The sequence below is a fragment of the Gigantopelta aegis genome, chromosome 4, assembly GCF_016097555.1.
Source record: "Gigantopelta aegis isolate Gae_Host chromosome 4, Gae_host_genome, whole genome shotgun sequence".
In the NCBI taxonomy this organism is placed as follows: Eukaryota; Metazoa; Mollusca; class Gastropoda; order Neomphalida; family Peltospiridae; genus Gigantopelta; species Gigantopelta aegis.
The window spans coordinates 88,015,782-88,028,296 of NC_054702.1; the positions used below are offsets into that span (position 1 = coordinate 88,015,782).

General features: G+C 33.1%; 1 protein-coding gene across 1 annotated transcript in view; it reads right to left on the reverse strand.

The window, feature by feature from the left end:
- Nucleotides 1-1,290: 1,290 nt before the first annotated feature.
- LOC121371335 (serine palmitoyltransferase 2-like) overlaps nt 1,291-12,515 on the reverse strand; it is a 40,891-nt gene continuing 29,666 nt past the window's right edge. The window contains exons 13-14 of the mRNA XM_041497148.1: nt 12,104-12,199; nt 1,291-10,399 (exon numbers count right to left, since the gene is read on the reverse strand). Of these exons, the coding sequence (XP_041353082.1) occupies nt 10,394-10,399; nt 12,104-12,199 (102 nt within the window). The 3' untranslated portion in view covers nt 1,291-10,393. The remainder of the gene's footprint in view (nt 10,400-12,103; nt 12,200-12,515) is intronic.

Sequence of the window (12,515 nt, forward strand, 5' to 3'; positions counted from 1 at the left end):
TTTATGAAGTTGTATATTGTGACCATTAATAATTACACATTTTACAAGAAAAACTAGTGCTTTATACTATCAAAACCACTTATTTGAAATTTGAGAGTAATATATTTGACTTAAAAAGTAAAACTAGACCACAAACCTCAATTTATTAAACACACTGTTATTTTTATCATCCACCACAATGCAGTTTGTGAAGGATATTAAAACTCGACACCTGTCTGATTCAAGGTAACTTCACACAATATTGTACATATATTGATATTACTGTAATCTAATGGTTTAGTATTACCTTTTGCTATATGAATTGATAAGGAAGATATGCCCTGGAAAAGTTGAGTACAAAAGCATGGAAATCCTACTAAAATAGGGGTTTGAGGTAGCCCAGTGGTAAAGCACTTGCCTGATGCACGGTCGATCTAGGATCAATCCCCATCTGTGGACCCATTTCTTATTCCAGTCCCAACTGGTATTACAAAGACCACGGTATGTACTATTCTGTATGTGAGATGCTGCATGTGAAATATCCCTTGCTGTTAATTGGAAAGAGTTGCCCATGAAGTGGTGACAGTGGATTTCCTCTCATCATTGTGGTCTTTAACCAAATGTCCAACACCATATAACTAATTAAAATGTGTTGTGTTTTTAAATAAAATATTCCTTCCTTCATACCATAACATGAACCATCAAATATGGGTGTAAAATAAAAAAAATGTCTCATTACTGCTTGCAGCTTTTTTTTTTTCTTATTTCAGTGAATGGAACTGGCCTTTGGTTATAGTGCCATCTCAAATGTGTGTGATGAGATCAATCTCCCCCCAACCCACCAGAAAACACATTGGGCTAATTTCATATCTCTGGCTTATGTAACCCTAGATCATGTTCTAAGTCAGAACAACTTCAGACATGCATTTCAAAAGTTTTTTTTATTTAATGACACCATTAGAGCACATTAATTAATCGTCAAACATTTAGTAATTCTGACACGTAGTCATCAGAGGAAACACACTACATTTTTGCATTAGTAGCAAGGGATCTTTTATGTGCACTTTTTCACAGACCGGAAAACACATACCAGTGTTTGACCAGTTGTGGTGCACTGGTTGGAATGAGAAAAAACAAACAATTAGGTGAATGGATTCACTGAGGTGGTTTGATCCTGTTACGCAAACACCTGAGGTGAACTGACAGCTAAATCCTGCCGCCTCACAAGTTTAAGTTATGTTAACAAAAGGTAGCTTAGATAATTCTTATACCTCCCAAACAATGACTTCAATAAACGAGTAAATCAAATTGTTTAGCAAACATCATTTATTTCTCAATTTATTCTTATAATACACTGGTACTTTTAAAATCCATGCCAAAATCTCTATTTGTGCAAATATGAAAGTGACAAGTTATTAATTTCATTTTGGATGGTCAATGAACACATTTTAAAAAAGCAATCAAGTAAGTGTCAATAAGAGTTTATTTTATTTTGTAAGTGCAGTAGATGTAGGGACAAACTAAAGTTAATGATATAACATTTTTCTGCAAAACATTTCAATAAATCAACATTCAAATTATGCCATTATCACAACTGAATTTAAAAAAAAAGAAAAAAAAAGAAAAAACCAAAAAAAAAAAAAAACCTGTCAAATATTGTAAATAAACAGATGTGTACTATTGGCAAAGATGTATAAATCAAGTATAAAACAAATGAAAACAAAATTAATTGTCTGCATGTTTCAAATGTACAAAAAACACTGATTATAATCATATTAATAAATAATAAGTGATGGGCACCAAGCTGCCTGTACAAAGTAATCGTGCTAATCTCATGTATGAATTCAGGATCATGTAATACCAACTGTCAAACCTTACTAGGAAAATAGGTCACCACCAAAACTACATGCATAGTTATCACTGACTTGTCTGGGTGAGTTACCAATTTTGTTTAAATGTATACAAAGTAGACCAATGACATAATCTACACCTGTCATAATGAGGTCAAACACAAGATTGTCTTTGTGCCTCACGTTAAATTGAATGTGACTGAATAGGATATGCCATCCTAAAAGATGCAACATATCAATTTAAAAACTATCCATATATCTGCAAAATACATCAGGTAGTGATTTTATAATCACCTTAAATTCTACATGTTTCATAGACATATTCTTCAGTAACCAATTAAGGATTGTCTGTTATTTCTTTTACGTTCATCAGGGCATGAACAAAAATACCATCCGCAAACTGAATGGGCGAAGGCCGTTCTCACATCAGTTAATAACAACACTAAAGCTCACACTTTATTTTGAATTATTTTTGGTCCATAAACAATAACTCTCAATAAGACAACTTGCCCATATAAAATGATGTCTTCAGATACGATGTTCCCTGACAACATAACTTTTGCGTTCATCGAGAAATGAACAAACTCCCGTTGCTACATCTGGACCATTGAGATGACATTATATTGTAATGAATGTAACAGAAATTTAATTATTTAATTTAATAAAAAATGGGATTAGATACATTGGCCATCCATTAAACTAGAAGCTTAAGTCTTCACAAACAATCATGGCAATGAGACAAACTAAATTCTCACAAAAGCTTTTTTAAAGAATATCTACTATATCAACTTATTAACAGTATGATTATTAAAATATATAACTGCATTTATTTATATATATTAAAAAAAAGCATCTAAAACAATAACAATTAAAAAACGCACAAGCCATAATGGACAAAAATTGAGATTAATTAGTAGGTAGAAAATATTAACTCACCACAAGTTGGTCACAGTGATTCCCCTTCAATCAAAAACCAAACTAACCTAAAAACAAGCCTAGGTGATAAACAACACAGCTGGTTGACACAAACAAAACAAGCAATCGTTACTGACATTAATAGGCAGACTTGTCAACTTTAACACTTCCCAAAGGACGAGACCACAAAAATCACACAGTGCACGTACATAAGACAAAAGAATCTTACAACATGTACATGTGCGTCAAAGGTGAAAAGTCTAAAAAGGCAGAAATTTAAAGGTCATAACAAACCACACATATTGACAATGCACAATCATGCATAGTGCTGGGAGAAACAATAGAAATGTACAAAAGATTAATTTTGATTGGTTGGTTGTGGTCATATATTTTTTTTCTTCTGTATTTATTTTATGGATGACCCTTGTCCAGAGAAGAAACACTGTAATAGAATTCAAAGATAAACATGGAAAAAAAGAAATCACACATGTAACTCTTTTTTTTATGTTATTTATTTATTTATAAACATCGGGGAATCAACAAAATCTCCCAGTAAAAGAAGTTATGCAAAATATTTTTGCCTACCTACCATTCTGCAGTAACTCACCAATTTATATTAACACATGATAAAAAAAACCCCCACCTATACGGGTCTGTACTACCCCCCCCCCCCCCCCAAAAAAAAACACACCAAAAAACCACCTGAATTTTTCAACCTGTAGTGGTGAAAATTAGCCTAGATACAAATTTTGCAGTCTGTGCAAAGTAGGTCAATGGTCTACTTTTGGTTCCCTTTTACCATATTCTCAAGTTCCATATATATGTATAACTGGCCCATCTGCCAAATAAAAAGTACTTAAGATATAACATCAAAACAAATTTAAAAAAGTAATAATAATAGTAGAAAATGGGAGACAACTATACAAAAGCCATTGGTTTATGGCTCTTAGATGTGAAAATAAATCTACCATTTTCAATTTTGTTATGTGAGACAATACTGATATTTCTAGCTGCAGCAGTGCACTCTGCTATGCTTAAACCGTGGTGTACTTGAGGCTCATTCGGCTATATTGTTTAACGTTTTAAGTCATTAACATTGTATTTACAATTGGTTTTCATCCATGTCAGCTAAAATTAATGTAGCTGTGTCATTCTGACACAAACAAATGTATGGAAAATTATGACATTTGTATACCACACTCTGAAAGGTTACTGCATTTTTATTAAGACACCATTATTATAAAAAAAATAATTAATAAACCTTTTTAAAAAGCAGAATAAATGTTGTTATCACTTATCTGTGTTCTGTACAAAATTTGACTTTGTAACCCATTTCATATACGGTATGTTGTACAGTTCTCGTGTCTGGGTAATGATTTGCATATTCACTATTATGGTGTGAGGATAGCACACATTTAAATTAAAGTATGCAGCACATGAAAATTTAGTGTAATGTTTAAATAATCCACCACAATCTTCAATGTTCATTTTGATTAATCAATGATATAACCAATATTGTTTAAACATACATGTACATGTAATTGTATGGCCCATACCTGAGATCACATCATTGAAGTTTAAACTAGACTGACCGTTCACTCCAAAGGTAAAGCATCATTTATGTACAATAAACTTTGTATAATAGTTCACCAGGGCCCCTATCAGTATGCAATACATGAGCTATGTCGAACATACAGTTACAAAGGAATAATAAAGAAAAACAAAGAGGGAGGAAAAAAAACCTAGCAGATACGAAGATTAATTGCTTAAAAAAGAAGAAAAGACTCCATGGCCATGTGGGATTTGAGCCTTAGTAACTATTGACGACTGAATAAAAATTAAATATTCACTCATCTTTTTCTACAAACATGAACTATGAAGAAATACATACAATATTTACACAGTCACATAGTTACGTAACATCATCATAGCAATACGCATACACATTGATAATAATAAACAAGTGTACTGTGGTGCAATGAGTCTCACCTGTGACATATTTGTCACACAACCTTGACATATATGCACAAATGACTAGTGGTGTTCTATTTTCCACGGCATGTATTAAGTTTGGTTGGCCTAGCACTTTAGCTAAATGCAAAACGTTGACACCATTGAAAAAGTAAGACCTCTAATTCATGTTCCACTATTACAGTTGAAGATTAGACAAAATTGGATAATTTTATTTTAATCATCACATTTTTTATTCTTTTAAATATCAACCTCTAACATAACTAGGTCAAGAATTTCAAGACAGTCTCAGAAAGGAAAGCTTTTTTTTGTTTGTTTAGGTTCTGCAACTGAATACTTTTGGGGAGGGGGTTTATCTGCTATTCACAGGCAGGTACTTAATTTTTCTTAGCATATTTTTCTGATTAGAGTATTTCACTTTATCAATTTAAGTAACTCAGAGAAGTATGCTATTAAAATAAGCCATTTAGTTTCTAGGTCATTTGTTTCTTAAGACAGGACACCCGAACATCAGCATGTATAATGCACCAAGTCTTCTTTTTTTCTCTTTTCTTTCAGGGTGATTTTATTGTTAATGTGTCAAAGATCTATGACCTTGAGATTCTTGTTTAATTTCTTTTAGACTGTATTTAAAGCTGCAGACCCTAGTTTCAACCCATACATATTGGACCCAAAGTTTGGATAATCTACAAATCTGTAGCACAGCCCATCTCCATAACTGTACATGCATTTTGTAAAATATGAAACGCCAGAATTACCCGAAACACTTCGAATGTACAACTGTGGTTACTCTAAACAATAAAATCTAAGCAATGTCCAATTTTAATTATCAAAATGACCCTAACAGTGAAAAATATGTTGTAGGATCTGTAACTTTAAGAAATCATGACAAACATGTTGTTGTATATTTGTAAGTCACAAAGTTGTATAGTGTGATAAAACTAACAATTTAAAGTCGAGACAAAAATAAATGATTTTTACCAGGTTTAGAATACAGACAGGATATTAATTTACTTTAGACAAAGATAAATGATTTTAACCAGGTTTAGATTACACAGGATATTAATTTACTTTAGACAAAGATAAATGATTTTAACCAGGTTTAGATTACAGACAGGATATTAATTTACTTTAGACAAAGATAAATGAGTTTTACCAGGTTTAGACTACAGACAGGATATTAATTTACTTTAGACAAAGATAAATGAGTTTTACCAGGTTTAAAATACAGACAGGATATTAATTTACTTTAGACAAAGATAAATGAGTTTTACCAGGTTTAGAATACACAGGATATTAATTTACTTTAGACAAAGATAAATGAGTTTAACCAGGTTTAGAATACACAGGATATTAATTTACTTTAGACAAAGATAAATAAGTTTAACCAGGTTTAGAATACAGACAGGATATTAATTTACTTTACTGAGTTTATTATATTCTGCCAATACAAAGGGTAACTATAGGATACAAATACTACAGCAATATTTGCTGTTTTGATCCTGAAATACTAGTTTTGTTGTATTAAAGAGAGAGCGGCTTTTAGTTCATATTTCAAAGTTTACTTTTCAGCTAAAACTGCAGTTTTAATGTCCATTTTAGGATAACTGACTGAAATATCAACTAACAAAAAAACACAAAAATATATCTTGTTATGATTTTCTGGGACTTATAATTTTCATATTTGGTATATGACTAATGATATGAATGACACAAAGCAAAACAAAAGTATGTACAACCTTAAAAATGCTTTTTACATTAACCGAAGTTAAATTGTGTTGACAAAGGTCTTAAACCTGTATTCAGTCGAACACAAAGTAGATTAGTCAGCAGAATATATACTGCCCTAAACAAACACATGTAGTCTAAGTTACTTTATTACAAACAATATTTAAGTGCCTTTGTCAGATATGGAACAATTACCAGAAACAGATATACAAATGGTGGGACAAATTTACAAAGCCTGTTTATGCCTTATACGCATTTCACTACATACAAGTACAATGCTTACACACATGCATTTATGAAAAACAGGCTTTGTAACTTCATCCCAGTGTCTTCATTCAGTGCTTAAATCATGATTAGGAAAAATTATCTCAAACTTTATTTAACTTGTACTTGGGGGAAAAAAAAGAAAATGGAGAAAAAAAAACCCCACCCCACACACACCTATCTCAATACTGAGTGAGAATAAGAAGAACGCACTGAGATATGGGTTATTCCAGATAAGAAGCTGGATATAATGAAATTGGACTTGTACATGTATCACATATTTGATGCAAAACCCTGATATTTGTGCAGTCATGCTAAGCGTCATATTAATAAATGACAAACACTGAAAATCGTAAAATTGTGACAACAAAAATGCCTTTTTTTCTTTTCTTTTTTTAAATCACTGAACTCCTTCCCCCCACCAAAAAAAACCCCTGTTAATACACATAAACTGCAAAGTAATTGTTTAAAAACAAAATGCATATTCAAGTATTCATTTTTATAATGTATTTTTAACACTGAAGTGATTACTGCTGAACTGTAGGTGTTGCTGACTGAATGCCCATGACCAATCCTGTCACATGTAGGGAAATGAAATCACCTATGCTAAGTGTTCCACGGGATTTAAAGCTCAAGTCGAATAACTTCATGCATCAACTAAAAGCCTTCCTAGCTTCGTGCAAATCTAAAAGCCTAGCACTAGCAAAAATACATATACAAATTAAACAAATAAGTAACATACATTTTTATAACACATCATAACACATACACATTCGCACATACACACACCTGATCAAAAAAAAAGAAGAAAAGAAAACAATATATTTGTTTTCTGTTCAAAATAAGAAAACAAATTTCAAATAAAAACAATTAGTAACACTTAAAATTTGTACAGTCATTACAGTGTTATTATCAACACTAATGTACACACCAATATATTTTTGTTTTCTGTGATTCAACAAATCTTCATCTAAAAAAAGGCACAAGTGTAACTATAGTTTTTTTTTTTTTTATCTGCTCGCATATCACATATTACTCAGTTATTTGCCATTTCCACAACAAATCAGTCCAATATTTTTTCTCTTCATTATCTGAATATATTTCATTACATGTACTACGATATACCAAACAATCTAGAAAAAAACAAAATCACTAACTCAGAACCGGAAAACTTGGTAATCAACAAACTGCTCAGAAAAAAAATATCAGTACTCTGCATCATTAGAGGAGTCAAGTTTTAAACTCAGAATACATTCTACAGTAGTTGCATAGAAAACAAAAATTTATCAATCGGTTGGAGGAAAGGAAAGGTTAGTAAATAGCTTAACTGTTTGTAAATAGCTTAACTGTGCACATTTGTTAGTAAATAGCTCAACTGTGTACGTATTTCTAAAGAGTTTTGAAAATAAAGGAGAAAGTGACTGTGAAGAATGTAAGAAAGATCTGCCAATGCCCATATACTATTTATTTCTAACAGCTACAGTAGGAGTTGTTTGTTTCATGGCAACTAGACACGTGGTCTGTTTCATGGCAACTATACATGTGGTCACAAACAGTGATACAAAAGCACACTCGATGGACGGACACCAAGAACGACCCTGTAGAAAGGGATCTAACCAACCTAACCACACAGCCAATCCAGAACGACCCTGTAGAAAGGGATCTAACCGACCTAACCACACGGCCAATCAAGAACGACCCTGTAGAAAGGGATCCAACTGATCTAACCACACGGCCAATCAAGGACCCTGTAGAAAGGGATCCAACTGATCTAACCACACGGCCAATCAAGAACGACCCTGTAGAAAGGGATCTAACCGATCTAACCACATGGCCAATCAAGAACGACCCTGTAGAAAGGGATCTAACCGATCTAATCACACGGTCAATCAAGAACGACCCTGTAGAAAGGGATCTAACTGACCTAACCACACAGCCAATCCAGAACTACCCTGTAGAAAGGGATCTAACTGATCTAACCACACGGCCAATCAAGAACGACCACGTAGAAAGGGATCTAACCGACCTAACCACACAGCCAATCTTTACACTGATCTAGTTAGGTCTTCAGTAGCACATCCAAGACTATTTCAAAGCACACTGTCAGTGTCTCAAATCAAGTTGAGAAGAAATCTACAGTAAGGCCTGATTTTTTGACATGGTCCAATATCTATAGTAATGTCGGATTCCTCTAGTAATGTCGGATTCCTTTAGTAAAGTCCAATTCCTATAGTGAGGACAGATTTCTATAGTAACGTCCGATTCCTCTGGTAATTATGTCTGATTCTTACAGTAAGGCCTGATTCCTATACCAGTCTGATTCCTATAGTAATTTTGTCCAATTCCTATTGTAAGTACTAATTCCTATAGTAAGGACCGATTCCTATAGAAATGTCCAATTCCTTAGTAAGGTTTTATTCCTATAGAAAGGATCAATTTCCATAGTAAGGTGTGATTTCTATAATAAGGACTGATTCCTACAATAAAGTCAGATTCCTACAGTAAGATCAGATTTCTATAGTGAAGACCGATTCCTACAGTATGGTCCAATTGCTATAGTATGGTCCAATTCCTATAGTAATTACGTCCAATTCCTATAGTAAGGTCCAATTACTATAGTAAGATCCGATTCCTATAGTAAGATACAATTCCTATACTACGGTCTGATTCCTACAGTAAGGACGGATTCCTACAGTAAGGTCCGATTCCTATAGTAATTACGTCCAATTCCTATAGTAAGGTCCAATTACTATAGTAAGATCCGATTCATATAATAAGGTACGATTCCTATACTAAGGTCTGATTCCTACAGTAAGGACTGATTCCTACAGTAAGGACCAATTCCTACAGTAAGATCCGATTCCTATAGTGAAGACCGATTCCTATAGTATGGACCGATTCCTACAATATGGTCGGATTCCTAGTAAGGTCTGTTTCCTACAGTACGGACTGATTCCTCATTGATGACTTAACCATGATTCATGGTTCACATTTTGGTCATGTTACTGATTCAGTGTTGGTCTCCACAAACAAACAAAAAGCAGTTCAACTGAATGGTTCTACTCTTAAAACCCGTTCTGATGTGATCAACAATTCATTGTGAACCAGGTTTATCTAAACACAGTTCAAGGTTTAAGCCTCTAATATTTGAACCACTGATAAGAAATCAGGCCTAAATGATTTTTGGGTGTTTCTCAAATGAACTTTCAACATTTTCAGATCACATCTCCTCAAAAAAAAAAAAAAAAAATTTGTATTGTTTTTTTTACATCAGATACTTTAATTACATTAAAAAAATAAATGAAACTGTACACATCAAATATGTTAATATTATGGTCATCAATTCAAAAGGGGGAAGGGGGATCATTGGACTCCCCCTTGATCTGCCACTGTTAATAAGGGAATATTTTGATTCCAAATAACAACACTAAAAGTAAGCATGCCAACAGCAGGTGATTGCAAAACACTCCTCTAGTGCATATAAATAAAATCATAATTACACACCTAATCTGTAACAAAATAAATGTACAAAGCAACACAGAATATTTATGGGCCTTTGATGATCACAGAAAATAACTTATTGTCTGCACAGGAAGACCTCATTCATGGTTTTAGGTTTCAGCCAAGCAGAACAATGTTTTTTTGTTGTTGTTGTTGTTGTTGTTTTTTTCTAGAGTTCATGATGACTATATCTGAAAAATAAAATAATTTTAATACAGATATAAATCAAATATTAATCCTCGTGGACCCAGGAAAGGCTAAACTGGGTAATAAATTAGCATCTATAAGTACCGTATATTGCCGTGTATTAGCCGACTTTTGAAGTCTAGAAACACTTTCCAAAAGAAGAGAGTCGGCTTATACACGGAGGCAACAAATTGGAGCATAAAATTTCGATCAAAAATACTCCCGACCGTGACTTATAAATTTTGATCAGACCCTTAGCCTTTCACAGATTATGTAACAATAATTTGTGCACAGTATAAATAAAACACCCCATCATGCAATATTATGCAGTTTTTTGTTCTTGAATGCATTATAAGTTTGATGAAAATAATAAAAAATTACTTGTTTCATTGTCATTTCAGTGGTAAAAATGTATTCTTTCCACATGTCCGCCATCTTTGTTTGACCTGTGCTGGGACCAGTCTTTCATATAGCAAATTTAAGATACAAAACGGTGTTTTTTCTTCAAACAAGTATTATATTTCTAATATTATTGTTTTGTTGGAAGGGTGCATTAAACTGTAAAGTAATCCATAAATAAATTAAGCTCATTATTAACATTACCGACTGAAAAAACATAACATGAATTTCAGGACGATAATTGCTCCCACTATTGTCACATGACCATACCATATACAGTGAACAGCTGCAGTCACGGACCACATGATCTTTTGTTTCTGTGTGTGTGGTGGGGGATTAAACATGCCTCATTGATTTTACTTTTTGCTGTCCAGTAAATAAATTAATTACTTGTGTGGAGTGATACAGCTTGAATTATTTATTTTTCTGTTATGCTTTATCAGTTCTAAATTATTTTTCACTGCATGATAGATGTTTTGATTGCATTGATTGCGATCGTGATTACCGTGTTTGTAATAATTAAAGGGAAAACAAATATAATGAACAAGAAAAGCACAAGTCTATTTATTGACAGTATTATTGAAATAGATACAACATACAACTGGACAAAAGATGACTTCGGCTTATACACAAGGCCGATGAATTTGTACTAGATATTTAGGGTCAAACTAAGAGGTCGGCTTATCCAAGGAGTCGGCTAATACACGGCAATATACGGTATCTCTAACACAAAAAGTATCTGTGTTTTTAAATGAACCATATACATTTAATAACTAAACCACACTGATCATAAAGCATAAGTCACCGTAAGTAATAGAAACAAAAAAACTAAACTGTTATGCTTCCCCCTAAATTTTTTAAATTTTTTATCATCTATGTTTGTAGTTACAACAAATAACGGCTTCACAGAAAGTAATTACAATATTTTTAAGTGGTAAAAGTGCTGCTGTTACCCTTAATAGAATGAATGAATGAATGAATGGTTTAATGACACCCCAGCACAAAAAATACACATCGGCTAATAGGTGTTACAAATGGTAAGTATATGAAAACCACCTAATATTCACTTGAGTTAAAAAAAAGCAAAAAATCAACAGTTTTACACATATACATGTACGATATGTGTATCTTCAGAGGACTTTTTCTAGCTTTTATCTTGAGCTCCTGGTCTTGTTGACCACCTGCCCCGTTTTCACACTGAACAGGGGGTAGAGTCCTTTTTAACAGGGAATGGTGAACAATAAAACATAATAATAATAATAAAAACAACAAATATTCACTTGAGTACAAGTTATAGAAGTGATACTCACCGAAATAGGAATGTCATGTGTATAAAAATGTGAGACGGGCAGCCTGGAGTATCGTATACGGACCACATCAGCTACTTCATCTATCATTCTCAATGCCTAAAGGGAAAAAAGTAAAAATTTGTTTTGCTTAACGACATCACAAAATCACAAGAGAACATTTATTTATTCATCGACTATTGGATGTCAAAGATTTGGTAATTCTGACATAATGTCTTAGCAGAAACCTGCTATATTTTTTCCATTACAAGCAAGGGATCTTTTATATTCACTTTCCAAGACAGCACGGCACTTACCACAACCTTGGATATACCAGATGTGGGGCATTTCTTGTGATGCGGAAAAAAAAATACATCAGATAATTGGTCCACAGAGTTAGATCCTGTAACCAAAGGTAAGCACTCTACCAACTGAG